General features: G+C 40.0%; 1 protein-coding gene across 2 annotated transcripts in view; it reads right to left on the bottom strand.

Moving 5' to 3' along the window:
- The window catches only part of LOC134528143 (lipase 3-like), a 59,673-nt gene extending 36,456 nt beyond the window's left edge, over nt 1-23,217 (bottom strand). Inside the window, exons 1-3 of one of the 2 annotated variants that reach the window (XM_063361466.1) lie at nt 22,892-23,217; nt 19,960-20,064; nt 5,457-5,649 (exon numbers count right to left, since the gene is read on the bottom strand). In XM_063361466.1, coding sequence (XP_063217536.1) covers nt 5,457-5,649; nt 19,960-20,052 — 286 coding nt within the window. In that variant the 5' untranslated portion in view covers nt 20,053-20,064; nt 22,892-23,217. Of the gene's footprint in view, nt 1-5,456; nt 5,650-19,959; nt 20,065-20,300; nt 20,320-22,891 lie in introns of those variants that run through there. The other variant, XM_063361467.1, reaches the window with a different exon arrangement.
- Nucleotides 23,218-23,735: the final 518 nt, after the last annotated feature.

Below are 23,735 nucleotides of genomic sequence, written 5' to 3'. Positions count from 1 at the left end.
TGGCCGCCGTGACGTCACAATCCAAGATGGCGGACACCGGCACCACGCGCCAGCGCCATGTCCCAGTAGCCCCATTCCTATACTACTGAAAAGAACTTTGTTGATTTTTTTTTCTGTATACTACGATGATTTAATTGTGTTTGGGATGATGGGATGAAGGATTAAATAATAAAACTGGACACACAGGCTTTTAAAGAAAACGAGAATGTAACTAACCATGTCTACAAAACAATAGAGAATAATGTGAAGCTCACAAGATCATATATTGTGGTAAATCTCTGACAACTGAAATGCGGAAACGACATCATAAAATGAGTGATATTGATGCAGCTCATGATAATATTGATGACAGCTACGATGATGATGATGATGATAACTTTGCGTCTGTGATAGTGACACGGATGCGTGGATTTTAAGACTAATAATAACAAATATGTAAAGAAGATGGAAGCCGTAGCACATGAGACCAATTGTTCATCGAGAGACAATCCAAATGATTGAAGAATAGGTTAAAACTTCTACTTGGTTCGCGAAATGCTGAAAATTTATACGTCCTCAATGAAACATGAACTAAGAAATGCGAGGTTTATATAATAAAACCTACTTTTTTTGATCTGATGTGTATTAATGGGAATAAATATACAATTTAATATGAGTTTTATTAAATATCTTTCTTACATATGTACTTTCAAGCTCTTGGCGTCTACAGTGTGCATAAAGTATATAAAATATTTACGTACCTGGTTCTTCGTTTACCATGTATATTTTGCATTTTAAAATATGAATTTATTAAAGAAAAATGACTGATTTGTTGTGTGTTAGAAACCATAAGTCCGTCTATAACTGGTGTGATTTATAATACTGTGAAATTTTGAGGATAGTATGACCAATAGGATGTTAATATGATGATGTGACATTGGCTTGCTATTTCGCTTGAATGAAATTTAAATGTTAACTTTGTGATGAAATCTGCAGGTGCGTGCATTGCGTGTCCATTTCATATGTCGAATTTGCTTCCAAATATGCTGCCTTTTTCGTTGAGTGGGCTTCTATTTTTAAAGTAGTTTTGGCTCGAGTATTATTGTTGATGGTTCTTGATTTGACTAGCGTATTATTCCATCCTGTGCATGTATATAAGCGAGTCCTTGACAGCAGGATGCTCAGTTTGTTACTGACGTTATCGGTGTAAGGATCACCTAGTTTGTTTCTTCTGGTGCATAAGTCGCGTAATTACCTGTTCTTGTGAACTCGATGGCATCTTTACCGACTTTAACGTCGAACTTGATGGAGGATGTACCATCGTCTATAGGAACGCTAACGTCAGCGCCGACGATGTTGGAGCAGATCCCGACGGCAACGCCTCTGACAACACTGGAGGAGACTTCAACAGTCGTGGTACCACCAGCAGAAGAGAATTTAATGACGGTGGTGCTGGCTTCACAGGAAAACACGACGAACTTCGTTTCAGCCTCGATGGAGACTTCAATGGCTGGTGATTCAACAACTAACGGACATCGGTGTTGTTACTGTGACAAGATTTTCACAAACAACAGCAATGCTCGACGACACGAAAAGAGAGAATGTGTCAAGAACCTTTATCGTAAAATGATTGTTTGTGAGAAATGCCATAAGCAGTTTGCCAGAAAAGATAATATGAAAACGTACATGAAGACATGCAAAGGTCCTGCTGTTCGGCAGAAAGTAAAGGTTTCTATTCAACAACGATGCATTGATGTTCATAAGAGTATGCCTGGAGATGGCGCAACTGCGGCAACGTCAGTATCTGGATCGGGTCTGAAAGGCTTGTCTTCATCAGCAAGGTATCCTTGCAGCTACTGTGATATGTCGTTCACTTTTTCTCATGTAGCACGAAGACATGAGAGGAGTAAATGCAAGAAGAATCCATCTCGCATAAAGTTCCGCTGTGATGAGTGTCATGAATGGTTTACACGTATTGATAGTTTGCGACGGCATGTGAAAAAATGCAACGGTAAAGTCCGTGTGTCTACTGAAGAACTACCTGTAGAAATTTCGACTCCTCGCTTTAGATTGCAGACTCGTAAGCGTACAAGCAAGAAAACCTATGTGCAGCAACCGATTGCTATAACGTCTGGACATGAAAATAAACCTAATACTGTGCTCGGTGCATTACAAGTGAATGATAATGGGTTCTACTTGGCGCAGTCTGCATTTCGTGGAACGTTGAAAGACTACTATTATCTAAATACGTTCGGTGAGTTGAAGGATATTTGTACTTTTCTTGATGATATCAGAGAGGACATAATCAATCAGCTTACTGATGATGTAGCAACAAACGGTCCATCAAAATATAACTTGTGGTTGGACTGTATATATGGAAATCCGTATCCATTCGAAGACGAAGTGAGGAAGTGTGCATTCAAGACATCGGCTGCAGTAATTTACAATTCTGACGATGTGAAGCAAACTGTTAAAAACGGTATCCAGAAACTATGTCAAGAAGAGGAGGACTATGTCTGTAAAGGTTCTGGTTGGACTCTATCTAGTATAAACCGATTGGAGCTGAGAATTAGTCATTTCACACCGATGCGGAACTAAATGATTGATTATAAATTTGCTAGCTTTCGTAAGTGATCGATCCTGTAGTAGAATAGAAATTATGTAATAAATATTATGTTTGTAAAAGAACTTGCGGTGTTTAATTCCTCGAACCTGCCACTATTATGTTGAATTGTTGTTACATTTAATTTTTTTTTTGCATCATCCTAAATCGTACCAATGTCCTTAGTCGATCTAATTAATCAGTATATTGATTGTATTTTATTTACTTAATTTTTAACTTTTTCACGAGTTATAGCTAAATAATTACGAATTTCCAAGACGGCGGACATGATGGTTTATAGGATTTAAAGTCTCTTTAAGAATTTTGAACATGGTTTATTGAAATTATTATTTTTTTTACATAAAATTAAACTATATTGAATCGATCAAGTATCGAACCATGGACAGCAACTGACCGAATCAATATGTAAATTGATGAGTGGTTTATTTAATGAATTTTGGAATTTTTCCCGAATTTCTAGCTAAATAATTACAAAATTCCAAGATGGCGGCCAAATGACAAGATGGCGGGTGACACATAAATAATAAATGATTACTGCACTCTAGCGGGTGAGAATTCAACTAACATGGCGTCAGCGCACTCTAGCAGACGATAACAAGATGATGGCTTCCAGCAGACGAAGACAAGATGGCGGACATGACATCATACTAGTTGACCTTGTTATTGGTGGTGGTAGGTTAGTCTGTAGGTGACTTCCGTGGAGGAAGGATCGGTGGCCAATTTTTTTTTTTGGCCCTCACCGGGTTCGAACCGAGGACTCCGAGCTCCGTGTCGTAAATGTATGTTTTTTTAAAAATATTTTTTATTAAAATTTTATTAATTGAATTTTAAATTTTTTTATTAAAATCGGATAATAAATTTAAAGATGATATATATATCGTGGGTTAGGTTAGGTTAGGTTAGGTTAGGTTAGCATAGGTTAGCATATGGATTAGGTTAGGTTAGGTTAGGTTAGGTTAGGTTAGCATAGATTAGCATATGGATTAGGTTAGGTTAGGTTAGGTTAGCATAGATTAGCATATGGATTAGGTTAGGTTAGGTTAGGTTAGGTTAGCATAGATTAGCATATGGATTAGGTTAGGTTAGGTTAGGTTAGGTTAGCATAGTTTAGCATATGGATTAGGTTAGGTTAGGTTAGGTTAGGTTAGCATAGTTTAGCATATGGATTAGGTTAGGTTAGGTTAGGTTAGCATAGATTAGCATATGGATTAGGTTAGGTTAGGTTAGCATAGTTTAGCATATGGATTAGGTTAGGTTAGGTTAGGTTAGGTTAGCATATGGATTAGAATACGAATTAGATGACGTCATCAGGTTGGCAACATCGATGGTTGCAAGGCTAAAGGTCAGGGTGGAATTTCAATGTCAGGGTCTAATTTCAAGGTCAAGGTCAAATTTATGGTCAAGGTCAAAGTTAAAGGTCAAGGTTCAAGGTCAAAGTTCAAGGTCAAAGGTCAAGGACTCGGTTCAAGGTCAAGGTCAAAGTTCAGGGTTCAAGGTCAAGGTCAAGGTTGGATCCTGGATCCTGCGCCTGTCCCAGAAACGGCTATATCCTACTACTGTAACGGGACATTTTTTCGTGCGTACATGGCTGATGAACGTAACGGGACACTTTTTCGTGTGTGCATGGTCGAAGGAAGTGACATAATCCCCGAAATCCCCCTCCGTCCTCCGGTGCCCCAGGATGAACTATATATATCTACTGAGAAGTGCAAAGAAGAAACAAAGAAAGACCAAGAAGAGATGCAGGAAGACCAAGAAGAGGTGAAGAAAGACCAAGAACAGGGGAAGAAAGACCGAGAAGAGAAAATGAGAACACAAGGAGTCATGAAGAGGGTACAAGAAGAGACGAAGAAGAGCCGGGAAGAAATGCTGTGCGAACAAGTAGCTGCAAGAGAAGAAATTTTCCCGCCCCTCGAAAAACTGGCGCTCTGGGCGAATGCCCGGTTGGTCCGTTGGTGAATTGGAGCATGCATGCATGCATGTATGTATGTATGTATTGACGTCGTTCCAAGTGCTCCCTTCGCTCGCACAGGTCGTTATGTCCCCTCGTCGCCTCACCAAGGGGGGGGGGGGGGGCGTAAATCGCGGCTTGAGGAGTCCTGCCGCGCTTGGGACGTTTTTGCGGGAAGCCGGCTACGGGTGACGCGCAGCGATGCGGAACGCGGCAGTTGAGATTCAGACCTGGACCAGGCAAGTTGTGTCTCGCGCCTCGCAAGTGAACGGTTCCGCCGGTAAATGAGCAGCTCTGCCCGCCCCGGGCCACCACCTCTACCCAGGGGCGTGCCTAGAGGGGGGGACGAGCGGGACCGGATCCCCCCCCCCAGGGCTAAAAATATTTTAATATTAAATTCATAAAATGAAAAAAAAAATATTTAGTATGAAATTTAAATTAATGCAATGACACAAGCATAAATGTTTAATTAAACAGTATTTTTAGCTAGCCTAAATCAGCAATATTGAATACGTATTTTTCAACATTTTCCCAGGGGAAGATCCCCGGACCTCCCGCCTAGCTGGGGGGTATTCCATACCCTCCAGACCCCCCGGAAAGGCCCTTGCCTTCTGCCTGACCCCCCCCCCCCTCCCCCAGAGCAAAATCCTGGACACGCCACTGCCTCTACCGATCCAGCTCCCTGCCAGCGACGTGGCGACGTCACGACCCCGAGGATCTCCGCTCTACCTGTGAACTGGCCCGCAGGGTCTAAACTTAGGCTAGTTGGCGCCCTCGGCGACGGCAACATCGTAGCAGGGACCGGTAGGGCGACAGTATGTGTGTGTCGTGCCCACCGTAAAAGTGCCCCGAATGTTGGGTGGGAGGGAGCAGGAGGGGAGGAGGGGGTCAGGAGGCGCTCACCGAGGCTCTGGCGGGGACCGTTGACGGCGAAGCAGGCGGAGCTGTCCAGTAGCCCGTGCTGCAGCAGCACCGGCGCCCTCCTCGCCCCCCTCGCCCTCCTCGCCGGCAGGCGGTGCAAGGTCAGCACGTAGCCGTCGGCCGTGACCACGGCGTGCGTCTCCACCGGGTAGCCGTGCAGCCGCACGATGTCCGGCTGGAAGACAACACTGCACACCTGGAGGACTGTGACGGTGCTTGTTCGGACAAGCCTCGCATGTTGGACCGTGGGACGCGATCAGCCAATCAAAATCCTGCCCACAGACAACGGAAATGACGTCCGTTTCCGTCAAAACGAATCTTTAAAACGGCGGAACACAAGGGCACCTATACACCTATCCCTCACTTAGCACGTCTTCAGATTGCGCGGATTAATTTAGCGCGATGTTAATTTTACTGCCACAGTCTTGAATAGCACGTCTGTAAATTTCAGTTAGCACGAAATTTCGGCAAGCGAAAAAAAAAAAAGTGGAGCACGATGCCACGAAGTCTGTTTCAACTTCTGTAAATAACAGATGTGCCGTGGGATACAGTTAGCCAAACAAGGGGGGGGGGGGGGGGGGGGAGAGATGCGCGCGCAGGTCTGTCTACGCTATCAGCTATGGCAAGTTAAATTGCTGCTATGGAATGTAAAGGACCAAATGTTTTTACGTCCGCGCGTATGCCGCCGTGCCGTACCGTTGTCGCCTGGCAGACCGGGCCGTGAACTCAGTCTAGCCAGTGGCAGGGAATTCACTCAAACAAAAGCAACGTCTGCCCATTCAGCTGCCGGTAACTGTACGTGCTTGATCACTCATAATGCATCATGTTCAAGTATTTGAGACAAAACTAGAAGTATTGCGGCGCACAGATTATCATGAAGGCCACGAAATGAACAGATGATTGTTGTTGTTAGGTTGTTAAATGAATGTTGCAATGAAGAAAATAATCATTGGCCTGACAAGATTGGTGTGAACCAGGTGGTGATACGCGAATAAGCACTTTAATTTTTGAAAAATTAAAATGTAATCATCCGGACAGTAATATCAGTTACTCTGTCAGTAAAGGATGGTTTGGAAACATACACGACGTGAGTTGAAGTTCACGCCCAGGCAGACAAGATAGCCAGCCAACTGACTTTAAAGTACATCATAACCACGTATCTCCTGTTACGCGGTGTCATATTTGTCATACAAAGTGAGATGGGAGGCATATAAAGATAAATCGTGTGACAAATTTATAGTTGAGTGGTATTCATCGAATTTATATTACATAAAGTATATTTTCCTACACAATTTTGGAACACATTAAATAAATTAGCCTAGCTATTTATGGAAAACTAATGCTTTAGAATACGCGATTTCGAATAACACGAGTATTTTTAGGAACTAATTAGTCGTACTAATTGAAGGATAGGTGTAATGTTAATATGAATGCAGTATGCGAAATATTTTTTTAATTATGTAACGAATATTATTGTGAGTTAAATTTATACAATGTTTAAACAAAATTACACTAAATGCACAAACAAGTTGAAAAAGTTCCATCAGCACTATTTTGCCTTATTTAATTTCAGAAATGAGATTAAAATTAGAAAGTTTGTGTTAGCTCAGACCGAAAATAAACATGATATTGTGACTTGATTAAAAACATATTTGAGGTGATCTATCCAAATTTAATTGATGGAGAAAACTGGAAGCCATTTTCCGTCTAATACTACCCCTCCAACTCTATTGTCAAATATAGTTAGAGACAAATATTTGATAGAGTGACAGGGCCTTTACCAAGGGCGTATCCAGCCCCGAACGGGAAAAAAATAACAGGCGGAAGACGAACTTGAAGGATTTGCATCTAAATGTATCTATATCCATTTCGAAGGTTTTGGGAGAACAATAAAAAAAACTTTTAAAAATGCATATTTATTAGTTGGAAGTATATGAAATCCGTATTATAAATAGTGAGATAGATATGGCATACTCAGAACCATAGTGATTTCTTTTTTTTTTTTTACACAGGAATCTTGAGCTAGATCCTTTTTGAAGCATAAACTTCAATTCAACCTCTTTCTAAGGTTGTGTAATTCCTTCTAGTTCATTTCTAGGTTCTCGAGCAAATGTTTCAACCATGGTTTAAACGAAGTGGTTATTTAAATAATCTATTTTTAAATAGAATATCTTAATTTTTTTAAATGAAAGGTCTGATTGCACTCACAAAGAATACATAATAAACAAGTTATAACATGCCATGTAGGATATTTTTGTTATTACGGTAATCTCAGCAAGTATCTAATGGGCATTTACTATCTCTTACCAGTGCACGATGTCTGCTATTAGCGCTGTCGTTGTTTCAGTATGTTCTGTTGCCAGATATATCCAAAGAACACGAAAATATTACACAAAACTTTATAATGGTAACATATTTTTTTTACGCATTAAAAAATTAATTTTAACTGACTTCAAAAAAAGAGGAGGTTCTCAATTCGCCCGTATTATTAAAATTTTTTAATGTATGTTCAGGCATAACTTCTTTATGTATGAACTGATTTTAAAGATTCTTTTTGCGTAGGGTTCAATATAGCTCTAAGGTGGTCCCATTTTAATTTCTTTGTTATTGGACCTTAGTAGTATATATTGGGGGCTCCGAGATCTGGGTTCTGGGTGTGGATTGTGATTGTCGGTCCGCCATCTTGGATTTGTGACGTCACGGCGGCAAAAATTCCTCAAAATTCCTCAAAAATGACTCAAAATGACTCTAAAATTCCCGTTTTAAGAAAAAAATTCCCGTTTTCGAGGGAAAAATTCCCGTTTCGAGGGAAAATTTCCCGTTTTATTCCGTAAAAATCCCAGAGGCTAGAAATGTCCTAGAAGAGGCTTAAGCATCCTTAACTCAAGCCTCAGTTAAGCCTCTTCTAGGACTTGACCTTGATCTTGACCCCGGCGGCCATTTTGGATCCGCCATCTTGGATGACGTAATTTTGTTTTCTCGAACATTCCGTCATTCTGTTATCCGCCATTTTGAATTATGACGTCACCGTTGCAATTTTCGTTACGGTCGCCATCTTTAACTTTTTTATTTATTATCCGATTTTAATGAAAAAAATTTTAAAATTCATAAAAAAATTAAATAATAAAAATTTAATAAATTGTTAATAAAAAAATGTACTTTTACGACACGGAGTTCGGAGTCCTCGGTTCGAACCCGATCAGGGCAAAAAATAAATAATGGCGGCCGATCCTTCCCCCGCGGTGGCTGCTGGCATACTGACTCCCACCACTTTTTTTAAAGCATATATATCGGCACCTAGTATGACGTCATGTCCGCCATCTTGACATTTGGACGCCATCTTGAAAATCCGTAATTATTTAGCAAGAAATTCGGGAAAAATTCCAAAATTCATTAAATAAATCACTCATCATTTTACATATTGAATCGATCAGTTTCAGTCCTTGGTTCGATACCTGATCGATGCAAAAAAAATTAAATATATTAATTTAACATAATAGTAACAGGTTCGAGGAATTAAACACCGCAAGTTCTTTTACAAACATAATATTTATTACATAATTTCTATTCTACTACAGGATCACTTGCGAAAGCCAGCAAATTTATAATCAATCATTTAGTTCCGCAGCGGTGTGAAATGACTAATTCTTAGCTCCAATCGGTTTATACTAGACAGAGTCCAGCCAGAACCTTTACAGACATAGTCCTCCTCTTCTTGACAGAGTTTCTGGATACCGTTTTCAACAGTTTGCTTCACATCGTTAGAACTGTAAATTACTGCAGCCGATGTCTTGAATGCACACTTCTTCACTTTGTCATCGAACGGATATGGCTTTCCATATAGACAGTCCAACCACAGGTTATATTTTAATGGACCTTTTGTTGCTACGTCATCAGTAAGCTGATTGATTATGTCCCGTCTGATATCACCAAGAAAAGTACAAATGTCTTTCGACTCACCAAACGTATTTAGATAATAATAGTCCTTCAATGTTCCGCGAAATGCAGACTGCGCCAAGTAGAAGCCATTATCATTCACTTGTAATGCTCAAAAAACATTCTTAGGTTTATTTTCCTGTTCAGAAGTCATACCAATCGGTTGCTGCACATCGGTTTTCTTGCTTGTACGCTCACGAGCCTTCAACCTAAACCGAGGAGTCGAAATGTCGGCAGGTAGTTCAGCAGGAGCACGGACTTCACCTTTACAGTTTTTCGCATGTCGTCGCAAATTATCAATTCGAGTAAACCATTCATGACACTCATCACAGCGAAACTTCATGCGAGAAGGATTCTTCTTGCATTTGCTCCTCTCATGTCTTCGTACATCATGAGCAAATGCGAACGTCATATCACAGTAGCTGCAAGGATACCGGGGTGATGAAGACGAACCTTTCAGACCCAATCCAGATACTGACGTTGCAGCAGTTGCACCATCTCCATGCATACTCTTATGAACATCAATGCATCGTTGTTGCACCGATACCTTTACTTTCTGCCGAACAGCAGGACCTTTGCATCTCTTCATGTGCGTTTTCATATTATCTTGTCTTGCAAATTGCCTGTGACATTTATTACAGCCAATCATTTTGCGATAAAGGTTCTTGGCACATACTCTCTTCTCATGCCGTCGAGCATTGCTGTTGTTTGTGAAAATCTTGTCGCAGTAACAGCACCGATGTCCGTTAGTTGTTGAATCACCAGCCATTAAAGTCTCCATCGAGGGTGAAACGAAGTTCGTCGAGGTTTCCTGTACAGCCAGCACTACCGGCATTAAAGTCTCTTCTGCTGGTGGTATCACATCTGTTGAAATCTCCTCCAATGTTGACGCCGTCGTTGTCAACGGGATCTGCACTTTCTCCGCCGTAGCTGTCGTCAAGGTTCCCGTAGTCGACGGTACAACCTCCATCGAGTTCGACGTTAAAGACGGTAAAGATGCCATCAAGGTCTCAAGAACAGCTAATTGGCACGACTTATGCACCAGAAGAAACAAACTAGGCGATCCTTACACTGCCGACGTCAGTAACAAACTGAGCGACCTGCTGTCTAGGACTCGTTTATATACATGCACCGTATGGAATAATACGCTAATCAAATCAAGAACCATTTAAAATAATACTAGAGTCAAATATACAAATTTAAAAAGATGATCTTTTGACCGAAAAAAAAAATCGATCTCTCCAATATACGCCAGGCTCGCACCGACAACGAAAAGGCAGCACATTTGGAAGCACCGACAACGAAAAGGCAGCACATTTGGAAGCACCGACAACGAAAAGGCAGCACATTTGGAAGCACCGACAACGAAAAGGTAGCACATTTGGAAGCACCGACAACGAAAGGGCAGCACATTTGGAAGCACAGACAACGAAAAGGCAGCACATTTGGAAGCACCGACAACGAAAAGGCAGCACATTTGGAAGCACCGACAACGAAAAGGCAGCACATTTGGAAGCACCGACAACGAAAAGGCAGCACATTTGGAAGCACCGACAACGAAAAGGCAGCACATTTGGAAGCACCGACAACGAAAAGGCAGCACATTTGGAAGCACCGACAACGAAAAGGCAGCATATTTGGAAGCACCGACAACGAAAAGGCAGCACATTTGGAAGCACCGACAACGAAAAGGCAGTACATTTGGAAGCACCGACAACGAAAAGGTAGCACATTTGGAAGCACCGACAACGAAAAGGCAGCACATTTTGGATGCACCATCATAAAGGCAGCACATTTTGGAAGCACCATCGAATAAGGAAACACATTTTGGAAGCACCATCGAATAAGGAAGCACATTTGAAAGCTCCATCAACAAAAAAAGGCAAAAAGGAAGCACAAGTTGCGAGATGTAAGTCTTAATATTAGAATACAAGAAATAAAAACAATAAATTTTTATAATTTAAATTATTTATTTTATTTCTTTATATTATACAAAAGCAAGTAAAACAAGCCATTATTGTATGTAGCCAGCTTTCCTCAGTTCCTTGAGTATGAAGGATATTTCTTTGATCCACGAATAGTTTCCTGCACAAAGCGAACCATGTAGAAGCTTTAGCCGGTCAACCAATATGTTTGGATCTTTCCATGATGTGTAATCATTCTCTTCTACCAACATCTTCCTTGCACGTTTATAATAAATATTATGATCTCTGGTGTCTTCCGTTTTACCACCAACCTCAGGGTAACTTTCATTTTTGAGACGTTGATCATCACAAGCTTGATCAGATTTATTTAATATATCATGTCGTTTCCATCGTTTCGGTCTCAGGACATCACCACATTCTTCGATCTTGTTAGCTTTAGGTGCTTCATCATAGTCTATGTCTTTGTCAACAGCCTAGAGTCACTGTAACAATCACCGTAGAAGGAATCGTCTTCACCCAATTTACCGTAAGAATTCGATGTTGATGATGTTGAAGTGTCTTCATCGTCTTCATGGTACCTTTTTAGGAGTCCATCATTTCTACAAAGTAGGAAAGATCTACTTGAATTCGGCTGGAATATATTCTCACTTTTCACGTTAAGGATTCTTCCACTGTCTTCATTCTTCCATAAATCATCAACCTCCTTCAATTTAAGTTCTTTGTCGAGATCGGAAGAGCCAGGAAAATTATTGTTGTAATGTAGATCACTCTTCCTTAGTCTAGTAGATTCATCGTTGTCCTCTAGCTTGTACGCAGGCTTGGCGTTACAAGTTCTGCCATGTCTTTTTAAGCTCTCTCTCCACGTAAACGACTTGCTACATCGAACACAACTTATCATATTGCGTAGTGGATTTTTAACACAGTCATTCTTCTCGTGTTGTCTTTTATTCTTTCTCAAGATAAACTCTTTGCTGCAAAACTCACACCTATGTTCTTTCGATACAGCGTCAGATCCTTAATCGGAATTCATATTAGTTACCGAGACTAATGCCAGATGCAAACTAAGAGTTTAAATTAATAACCATTACTTAAATACAATTTTTTAAATATTTCGTCAGCGAGAGTTAATTTATCTTATGCAAAGGTACTTGCTGCAACTAGTTCCGCTTTTCAACATCAGATGACGTCACGTATTGCTTGCAGGTAAATAATATTTATTTCTTTTATGCAGGATGCGGGATGCTCACTATCGATCGCATAAGAAGGATAGCTCCGATAGTCTCCAAGGAGAAGGAAGTTCGTCCTTCCTGCTAGTGTTTCTCAGATTTCTCACGGTCCGCCATCTTGGATTGCGACATCACGGTGGCCATAATGGATGAGTGTGACCTTGAACTTTGACCGAAACCGCAGGAATGATCGCAAGCACACGGATTAACCATCAAAATATTAACAAGAATAATCGAGAGCACACGGAGAAAACCACCATAATATTGACAATAATAATTAGAAGCACACGGAGAAAAACGGCACGAGTTTTCTTTGATATCATAAAATTTCAGGGTAAAAAAATATTTAAAAATAAAAATAAATTAATAAAAAAAAATACATAAATATATTCTGCTAGCTTGTGAACTACTCATTGTTGAACAATGATAGAGTTCTAGTACAAGCCAGAATTTTATGTATTTTTTTAATTTTTTATTAATTTATTTTTATTTTTAAAAATTTTTTTACCCTGAAATTTTATGATATCAAAGAAAACTTGTGCCGTTTTTCTCCGTGTGCTTCTAATTATTATTGTCAATATTATGGTGGTTTTCTCCGTGTGCTCTCGATTATTCTTGTTAATATTTTGATGGTTAATCCGTGTGCTTGCGATCATTCCTGCGGTTTCGGTCAAAGTTCAAGGTCACACTCATCCATTATGGCCACCGTGATGTCGCAATCCAAGATGGCGGACCGTGAGAAATCTGAGAAACACTAGCAGGAAGGACGAACTTCCTTCTCCTTGGAGACTATCGGAGCTATCCTTCTTATGCGATCGATAGTGAGCATCCCGCATCCTGCATAAAAGAAATAAATATTATTTACCTGCAAGCAATACGTGACGTCATCTGATGTTGAAAAGCGGAACTAGTTGCAGCAAGTACCTTTGCATAAGATAAATTAACTCTCGCTGACGAAATATTTAAAAAATTGTATTTAAGTAATGGTTATTAATTTAAACTCTTAGTTTGCATCTGGCATTAGTCTCGGTAACTAATATGAATTCCGATTAAGGATCTGACGCTGTATCGAAAGAACATAGGTGTGAGTTTTGCAGCAAAGAGTTTATCTTGAGAAAGAATAAAATACAACACGATAAGAATGACTGTGTTAAAAATCCACTACGCAATATGATAAGTTGTGTTCGATGTAGCAAGTCGTTTACGCGGGGAGAGAGCTTAAAAAGACATGGCAGAACTTGTAACGCCAAGCCTGCGTACAAGCTAGAGGACAACGATGAATCTACTAGACTAAGGAAGAGTGATCTACATTACAACAATAATTTTCCTGGCTCTTCCGATCTCGACAAAGAACTTAAATTGAAGGAGGTTGATGATTTATGGAAGAATGAAGACAGTGGAAGAATCCTTAACGTGAAAAGTGAGAATATATTCCAGCCGAATTCAAGTAGATCTTTCCTACTTTGTAGAAATTATGAACTCCTAAAAAGGAAGCATGAAGACGATGAAGACACTTCAACATCATCAACATCGAATTCTTACGGTAAATTGGGTGAAGACGATTCCTTCTACGGTGATTGTTACAGTGACTCTGAGGCTGTTGACAAAGACATAGACTATGATGAAGCACCTAAAGCTAACAAGATCGAAGAATGTGGTGATGTCCTGAGACCGAAACGATGGAAACGACATGATATATTAAATAAATCTGATCAAGCTTGTGATGATCACCGTCTCAAAAATGAAAGTTACCCTGAGGTTGGTGGTAAAACGGAAGACACCAGAGATCATAATATTTATTATAAACGTGCAAGGAAGATGTTGGTAGAAGAGAATGATTACACATCATGGAAAGATCCAAACATATTGGTTGACCGGCTAAAGATTCTACATGGTTCGCTTTGTGCAGGAAACTATTCGTGGATCAAAGAAATATCCTTCATACTCAAGGAACTGAGGAAAGCTGGCTACATACAATAATGGCTTGTTTTACTTGCTTTTGTATAATATAAAGAAATAAAATAAATAATTTAAATTATAAAAATTTATTGTTTTTATTTCTTCTATTCTAATTAAGACTTACATCTCGCAACTTGTGCTTCCTTTTTGCCTTTTTTTGTTGATGGAGCTTTCAAATGTGCTTCCTTATTCGATGGTGCTTCCAAAATGTGCTGCCTTTATGATGGTGCATCCTAAATGTGCTGCCTTTTCGTTGTCTGTACTTCCAAATGTGCTGCTTTTTCGTTGTCGGTGCTTCCAAATGTGCTGCCTTTTCGTTGTCGGTGCTTCCAAATGTGCTGCCTTTTCGTTGTCGGTGCTTCCAAATGTGCTGCCTTTTCGTTGTCGGTGCTTCCAAATGTGCTGCCTTTTCGTTGTCGGTGCTTCCAAATGTGCTGCCTTTTCGTTGTCGGTGCTTCCAAATGTGCTGCCTTTTCGTTGTCGGTGCTTCCAAATGTGCTGCCTTTTCGTTGTCGGTGCTTCCAAATGTGCTGCCTTTTCGTTGTCGGTGCTTCCAAATGTGCTGCCTTTTCGTTGTCGGTGCTTCCAAATATGCTGCCTTTTCGTTGTCGGTGCTTCCAAATGTGCTGCCTTTTCGTTGTCGGTGCTTCCAAATGTGCTGCCTTTTCGTTGTCGGTGCTTCCAAATGTGCTGCCTTTTCGTTGTCGGTGCTTCCAAACGTGCTGCCTTTTCGTTGTCGGTGCTTCCAAATGTGCTGTCTTTTCGTTGTCGGTGCTTCCAAATGTGCTGCCTTTTCGTTGTCGGTGCTTCCAAATGTGCTGCCTTTTCGTTGTCTGTGCTTCCAAATGTGCTGCCTCTTCGTTGTCGGTGCTTCCAAATGTGCTACCTTTTCGTTGTCGGTGCTTCCAAATGTGCTGCCTTTTCGTTGTCGGTGCGTCCAAATGTGCTGCCTTTTCGTTGTCGGTGCTTCCAAATGTGCTGCCTTTTCGTTGTCGGTGCTTCCAAATGTGCTGCATTTTCGTTGTTGGTGCTTCCAAATATGCTGCCTTTTCGTTGTCGGTACGATCCTGGCGTATATTGGAGAGATCGATTTTTTTTGCGATCAAATGATCCTCTTTTTTAATTTGTATATTTGACGCTAGTATTATTGTAAATGGTTCTTGATTTGACTAGCGTATTATTCCATACGGTGCATGTATATAAGCGAGTCCTAGACAGCAGGTCGCTCAGTTTGTTACTGACGTCGGCAGTGTAAGGATTGCCTAGTTTGTTTCTTCTGGTGCGTAAGTCGTGCCAATTAGCTGTTCTTGAGACCTTGATGGCATCTTTACCGTCTTTAACGTCGAACTCGATGGAGGTTGTACCGTCGACTACGGGAACCTTGACGACAGCTACGGCGGAGAAAGTGCAGATCCCGTTGACAACGACGGCGTCAACATTGGAGGAGATTTCAACAGATGTGATACCACAAGCAGAAGAGACTTTAATGCCGGTAGTGCTGGCTGTACAGGAAACCTCGACGAACTTCGTTTCACCCTCGATGGAGACTTCAATGGCTGGTGATTCAACAACTAACGGACATCGGTGCTGTTACTGCGACAAGATTTTCACAAACAACAGCAATGCTCGACGGCATGAGAAGAGAGTATGTGCCAAGAAACTTTATCGCAAAATGATTGGCTGTAATAAATGTCACAGGCAATTTGCAAGACAAGATAATATGAAAACGCACATGAAGAGATGCAAAGGTCCTGCTGTTCGGCAGAAAGTAAAGGTATCGGTGCAACAACGATGCATTGATGTTCATAAGAGTATGCATGGAGATGGTGCAACTGCTGCAACGTCAGTATCTGGATTGGGTCTGAAAGGTTCGTCTTCATCACCCCGGTATCCTTGCAGCTACTGTGATATGACGTTCGCATTTGCTCATGATGTACGAAGACATGAGAGGAGCAAATGCAAGAAGAATCCTTCTCGCATGAAGTTTCGCTGTGATGAGTGTCATGAATGGTTTACTCGAATTGATAATTTGCGACGACATGCGAAAAACTGTAAAGGTGAAGTCCGTGCTCCTGCTGAACTACCTGCCGACATTTCGACTCCTCGGTTTAGGTTGAAGGCTCGTGAGCGTACAAGCAAGAAAACCGATGTGCAGCAACCGATTGGTATGACGTCTGAACAGGAAAATAAACCTAAGACTGTGATCGGAGCATTACAAGTGAATGATAATGGCTTCTACTTGGCGCAGTCTGCATTTCGCGGAACATTGAAGGACTATTATTATCTAAATACGTTTGGTGAGTCGAAAGACATTTGTACTTTTCTTGGTGATATCAGACGGGACATAATCAATCAGCATACTGATGACGTAGCAACAAAAGGTCCATTAAAATATAACCTGTGGTTGGACTGTCTATATGGAAAGCCATATCCGTTCGATGACAAAGTGAAGAAGTGTGCATTCAAGACATCGGCTGCAGTAATTTACAGTTCTAACGATGTGAAGCAAACTGTTAAAAACGGTATCCAGAAACTCTGTCTAGAAGAGGAGGACTATGTCTGTAAAGGTTCTGGCTGGACTCTGTCTAGTATAAACCGATTGGAGCTAAGAATTAGTCATTTCACACCGCTGCGGAACTAAATGATTGATTATAAATTTGCTGGCTTTCGCAAGTGATCCTGTAGTAGAATAGAAATTATGTAATAAATATTATGTTTGTAAAAGAACTTGCGGTGTTTAATTCCTCTAACCTGTTACTATTATGTTAAATTAATATATTTAATTTTTTTTGCATCGATCAGGTATCGAACCAAGGACTGAAACTGATCGATTCAATATGTAAAATGATGAGTGATTTATTTAATGAATTTTGGAATTTTTCCCGAATTTCTAGCTAAATAATTACGGATTTTCAAGATGGCGTCCAAATGTCAAGATGGCGGACATGACGTCATACTAGGTGCCGATATATATGCTTTAAAAAAAGTGGTGGGAGTCAGTATGCCAGCAGCCACCGCGGGGGAAGGATCGGCCGCCATTATTTATTTTTTGCCCTGATCGGGTTCGAACCGAGGACTCCGAACTCCGTGTCGTAAAAGTACATTTTTTTATTAATAATTTATTTAATTTTTATTATTTAATTTTTTTATGAATTTTAAAAAAAATTTTCATTAAAATCGGATAATAAATAAAAAAGTTAAAGATGGCGACCGTAACGAAAATTGCAACGGTGACGTCATAATTCAAAATGGCGGATAACAGAATGACGGAATGTTCGAGAAAACAAAATTACGTCATCCAAGATGGCGGATCCAAAATGGCCGCCGGGGTCAAGTCCTAGAAGAGGCTTAACTGAGGCTTGAGTTAAGGATGCTTAAGCCTCTTCTAGGACATTTCTAGCCTCTGGGATTTTTACGGAATAAAACGGGAAATTTTCCCTCGAAAACGGGAATTTTTTTCTTAAAACGGGAATTTTAGAGTCATTTTGAGTCATTTTTGAGGAATTTTGAGGAATTTTTGCCGCCGTGACGTCACAAATCCAAGATGGCGGACCGACAATCACAATCCACACCCAGAACCCAGATCTCGGAGCCCCCAATATATACTACTGACCTTGTACTTCGAAGATACATTAGGGAACTCCTCAAAATCAAATATGAAATGTACAGTGATTGAGGTATTGTTAGGTTTATGACAATCCCAAAACAAGGTGGGTACCTAACTGTGGTCAATGATGTGCTGGACTGGACTGAACTTGGACTAACGATTAACGACAAACAGAACGAATGTGTAGATCGAATGATGTATATTATGTACCTTACTATAGAATTAAGCAGAAACACATCGGAACTCTTTAGCAAAAAATAACATCATAAATACGGTGAATTTATTTATTGTGTGTGAATTATGCAATTTTTAATATATGTTAGAAGTATAAGGGATAATTTGTTAGTATATAATGTCAATTACATACGAAGTTAGACTTCTGACAATGATCTTTCGTCGTGTGGCCTACTCAATAATTTATTTGATTCTAAATCAGACAATGGTATTCCTTCCAATGTTTTCCAATGACTGAAAGCTACATGCACCTGACCACGAGATTATAAACAGAATATTACATTATCTTGACGATATCAACCATGCTAAAAACTTGTATCGTTTGTAGAGAGAATATTTAGACTTTTTTTCCCCTTGTATTTAATAAAGAGCATCACCTGATAATATTCAAATTTTGCTTCAGAACTTGTAACAGAAAGACGTAATCTTAGAGTTAACTTTTTTTCTTCATATTTTGTTTTAATTCTGTCCATATATATATTATTTATTCAGATTTATATCCTAGACGCCGCCGTGATGTAAGGATCAGGCCGTGGCTCGGAACTGAACACAGGACCTTTAGGAAGGATGGCCGTGGAAATGGAAAAGGAGGGGAGGAAATCCATGGGGCCCGGTTGTGTTTCGAGATTTTTTTAATGCTTGAGTTTACCCTGATAAGATGAAAAATACAAGTATATTGTTTATAGAATTCATAGGAAACCTTACAAGTTATGCGATACACGCAGATCACGTTTACAGTTATGGCCATTGTAACATTTACATTTTTAAGATTTTTTTTTAAATTGTGAAGTTTGTAAAATTGTACATTAAATAATGGAGAGGCGGTCTGAACAAAACGATTTGCTCAGGGCATTAGGTTTCTGTCGAAGGAGCTGTTTGGAAGTAGAAATAAAACCATACCATAAATATGGACTAGATTATATGGTAAATAGCGATAAAACCGAAATAACACCGAAAAGCATTTCAAAACACCGCATAACACCGAAATGCCAGTTAAATCATGGAATTAAGTAGCATTTAACAAAAACTTAATTCAAATTATATTTAAAAAAAAAAGCAATCTTTTAATGTTTGAAATTCAAGGAATGTCGTTATTTTCGGACAATAATTTGTACCAAAGTGAACGTATCAGAAACATAAATTTAATTTGTTTTACTGTGCATCTCTTATTGAATCGATTTTAAACTATATATGCTCGCTAATTAATTTTTATTGTTTTAATGCATCGTTTTAAACCAATTTATTAAAAATTATTTTACCGTAAAATTTTAGCACATAAATGTTTTTTTTTTGGTGGCGTAAGTATTACAAACAGCTTTTATAAAAACAAAAACAATAAAAATATAAATTTTACCCCTTTTATGGTGACGTAAGTATTAAAAAACAGCTTTTATAAAAATAAAAACATTAACACCGATACCTTCTGTTTTAAAAACGAAATTGGACTAAAAATTAAAATAAAATTCTTTTTTATTTTTGCCCATAAAATCGTTATGATAACATTCCACAATAATAATATAAAAATACTGCAACGAATCAATTATTTTAAAATTAATAAATTACTTTGTGGCGTGATCATTGCCGTAGTAGGTACTCACCACGTCGGCGTAAGGATCCGAAGATAACAGGCACCTGTGTACCTTCAACTCCAGGAGCCACGCAAGTAACATCAGGTTCCATTGCATTCCCATCTCGCGAACGATCTGCAAGTCAGATGTGAACAGTCGTGATACCAGTGCCTTTGATGAGAGAGAGAGACAAATTACTGAGGAACTGAATACAAATTTCATGTTTTAGGATACAAAGTTAATTTCTAAGCTTTACACAAAGTGGGCGTAGCATTGCGAGAACAACTAGAACACACGAGGGCTTCGAGAAATTGTATTCTCTCCCCCCCCCCCTCCACCCAACCATCAATTTTTGTCTAAGGACAACTTACAAGTGATCCATAAATTTCTCAGTGGTTTTATCAGTTCCGTGTATAGAGAGCGGCGCGTGCGTCTTTATACCGAATGGGTGTCAGGGAAGTGCCAGAGAACAAGCATGCGTCGGGAAACGCCTAACTGCGAAGTCAGCAACGCGCGAACAGCAAACAGCAGCCCGCGCAGTTTGACGGCACTACCGCAGCGCGCCCTGGCGTCCACCGCGCAGGCAGCGCGCGTCGACCCGGGAGCAGGAGTGCTGTCACAACTTAGAAGCACACAAGATAGAATCTTCTGAGTTATGCCTGTTCTAAGATGTGTGTTTCTAAGTTATGATAGTTCTACGTCATGTGGTTCGGCGTTGTTTGTATCTAAGTTACGTGTTTCTAAGTTATGACAGTTCTAAGTTGTGGTAGTTCTAAGTTATGACTTTCTACGTTACGACGTTTCTAAGTTATGTGGTTCTAAGTTACGTGTTTCTAAGTTATGATAGTTCTACGTTATGTGGTTCGGCGTTGTTTGTATCTAAGTTACGCGTTTCTAAGTTATGACAGTTCTAAGTTGTGTGTTTCTAAGTTGTGACTTTCTACGTTACGACGTTTCCAAGTTGTGTGGTTCTGCGTTGCGTGTTTCTAAGTCACGTGCTTCTAAGTTATGATCGTTCTAACTTATGACAGTTCAAAGTTACGTGGAAATTTTCGAGGTTTCTAAGTTATGACTGTTCTTAGTTGTGTGTTTCTAAGTGATGTGTGACTCCGGCGCAGTTTGACGGCACTCCGCAGGCCGAGAGGACGCGCAGGCAGCGCGCGTAGACCCGGGAGCGGACGTCCAGACCCGACCGGCGTCCACACGCATGCGGAGACGGGAAACCTTATTTTCACAGACGAGAGAGCCAAACGGCCGATCGTGCATCTTCGGTTTTTTTTTTGTTCATTGTAAATGTGTTGATAAAAGGATACTAATGGTCAATCAGGTTAGGTTAGCTACATTATAAATACCTACCTACTTTAAAACATTTTGGACGGTTGATTTGGTTAGGATAGCTACATTAAAGATACGGGGGGAAAAAAAAAGCGAGCATGAACTTCGGGGAACTTCGGGTTTTGGCTCTCTAGTCTGTGAAAAGAAGGCTTCCCAAGCGGAGACGGACCCTCACGGATCAGCTCGGCAATGGCTGGGCTGCTCCATTCGCTAGTTGCTCCGCGCGAGCAACAGAAGCCGAGTAGCCACTTGGCTGCGGTGGTAGTCATGTTTCTTCGTTATAAATACGTTTAATTTTTTTTTCCACGTACAAGAATATCTAGTGTTATACTGTTGGTTACTTAATCGTTTATTTTAGTTATTTATGTGAATTCTGCCCGTGGTATGCTTTCGAAACATAACATTTTTAAATTAAATTAATATTTCGTTACCTTGAAATGTAATCTCTTTTTTTTGTTTCCCTGCATTGTGGAAGCAGCAGACACGATAGTGAAATATTCCGTGCGATTGTAGAACGGGTCTATGAGTTAGGTCGGCTTGCAAAGTCGTGACTTGATGCGAAGTAAAGTATTTCTTACCTGACTCTGCAAGCGGTTGTTATAGTCTTGTCTCTCACACTTAGTTTAGTTTGCAGCACAGAGAAAATGGCGCTCACTGTTGCCAGATTGATATTACCCGGGTTGTTAATATTCAAATTAATATTTTATATGCCATCAAAATTTTTAATAAATTTTGGTGTATTTTTATTTTAACATTTGTTTATTTTTTAAAACTATAAAATTGTGTACTTTGATACTATTATTACTCATGTATATATTCTGAACAAAAAAAAATATATAAATTCTAAACACAAATTATTTTTTCACAGGTAACTGTGGGTCACTATTAATCACGAGGCATTCCATTTCTTATGTAATGTGGACAAACAGAACCAACAAATTTAATGTTAAAAGATATAAAATTTAATGACAAAAACTGTTGAAACCATGACGGCTTCTTTCAGTTACATTTCCTTAGAAGTAAGAGTTGAATATTATTGATGAAATACAAACAAGAAAGTGTATTTTCAAAATTTTCATTAAAAAATTTTCTTTTAAACATTAATTATTTTATGTAGATTTATAAATATTTATCATTAAATTATGTAGTTGTGTCTAAAGTTGTATTTGGATGCGTCGGGCAACAGAGCACACTAAAACAAGGGTAGTGCTAATGGCAGATATCGCGCATTGGAAAGAGAAAGTAAAAGCTCATTTAACAGCACACTGCAATCTAAGGACGAGCGGTCTTGTGTACGTTACAATTCGTGGTGATGATTTGAAAGCGCCTTTTGTACTGTATTCTGCTCTCGCTGCTATATTCCTCTCTCTCTCCTTCCGGTACACCGTGTGCTTAGCGGTCATATTTGTTGAATTTTAAGTTCCAATTTGGCTTAAGAACATTTTTTTCGAAAGTTTATTTTTGAAATGTTCCCGCCTTTTCATTACCCTCTTCCCCTCCTTGAACACACGGTAATGCCCTATTCTATAAAAAAGTAAACGGCACAAAGCACCGCAAAGTCCAGGGCCACTACTGCACAAAGTCAATGTTGACGCACACAACCGTTGCGTGATTACTGCGTACTTACGGTTTCTCGTGCCTGCAGGGGAAGCCGTGGTGACGATGACGGGTTTCCGCAGGCGGAGCACTGGGGGCGAGACTGTCTGCACCGCGCCGCCTCTGTTGCAGGAAGCCAGATGTCGCGACAGTCAGATGTCGCGACAGATAGCCGACCGCCGCCGCCGACGACGACAAGCAAAAAAAAAAAAAATAAACAAAATAAAGTACTCTTCCGCAATCTTGTGCTTCGTTCGTCCCGTACTTCTGCGTGCGTGACGCTGACCGAATACTGTGTCCCGCCTTGAGAGGACGCAGTAGATACGGTGGTTTGTGTAGTGTGAAGGGGAAGCCTAAGATGCAAATAAAGTTCTGCCATTCCCGATTACACCCGAACAATTCACCTTCGGCCAACCCCGGGTTTATTTATATATATTTATATTTATCTGTTTATTTTAGTGTAGCTATACTAACCTAACTAACCGTCCATAGTGTTTTAAAGTGTTTTAATGTAGCTAACCTAACCGACCACTTTTAATATTTGAATTCATTTTTCCTGCGCAAAAATAAAACAAATCCCGAAGTTGGCCGAAGGTGAATTGTTCGGGTGTAATCGGGAATGGCAGAACTTTATGTGCATCTTAGGTCTCCCGTAGTGAAGGCCCTGTCACGCTGTCAAACTCACGCTTCCAAACACCTTCCAGTACGCTGTGTCAGATGAAGCCATGTTTGTTTCAAGAATTGAACGACTCGATTTTCCGTCAAATATTTATTTTGCTTAGGTCGGGTTCTAAATTATGTTGTATGTTGAATGCGATCGGCCAATCAAAATTGTACCTAGAGAAAATGAAATGAAATCCGATTCTGACACAATG

The sequence above is a fragment of the Bacillus rossius genome, chromosome 1 (assembly GCF_032445375.1).
Source record: "Bacillus rossius redtenbacheri isolate Brsri chromosome 1, Brsri_v3, whole genome shotgun sequence".
Lineage (NCBI taxonomy): Eukaryota > Metazoa > Arthropoda > Insecta > Phasmatodea > Bacillidae > Bacillus > Bacillus rossius.
This window is presented reverse-complemented; position numbering and strand designations above follow the sequence as displayed.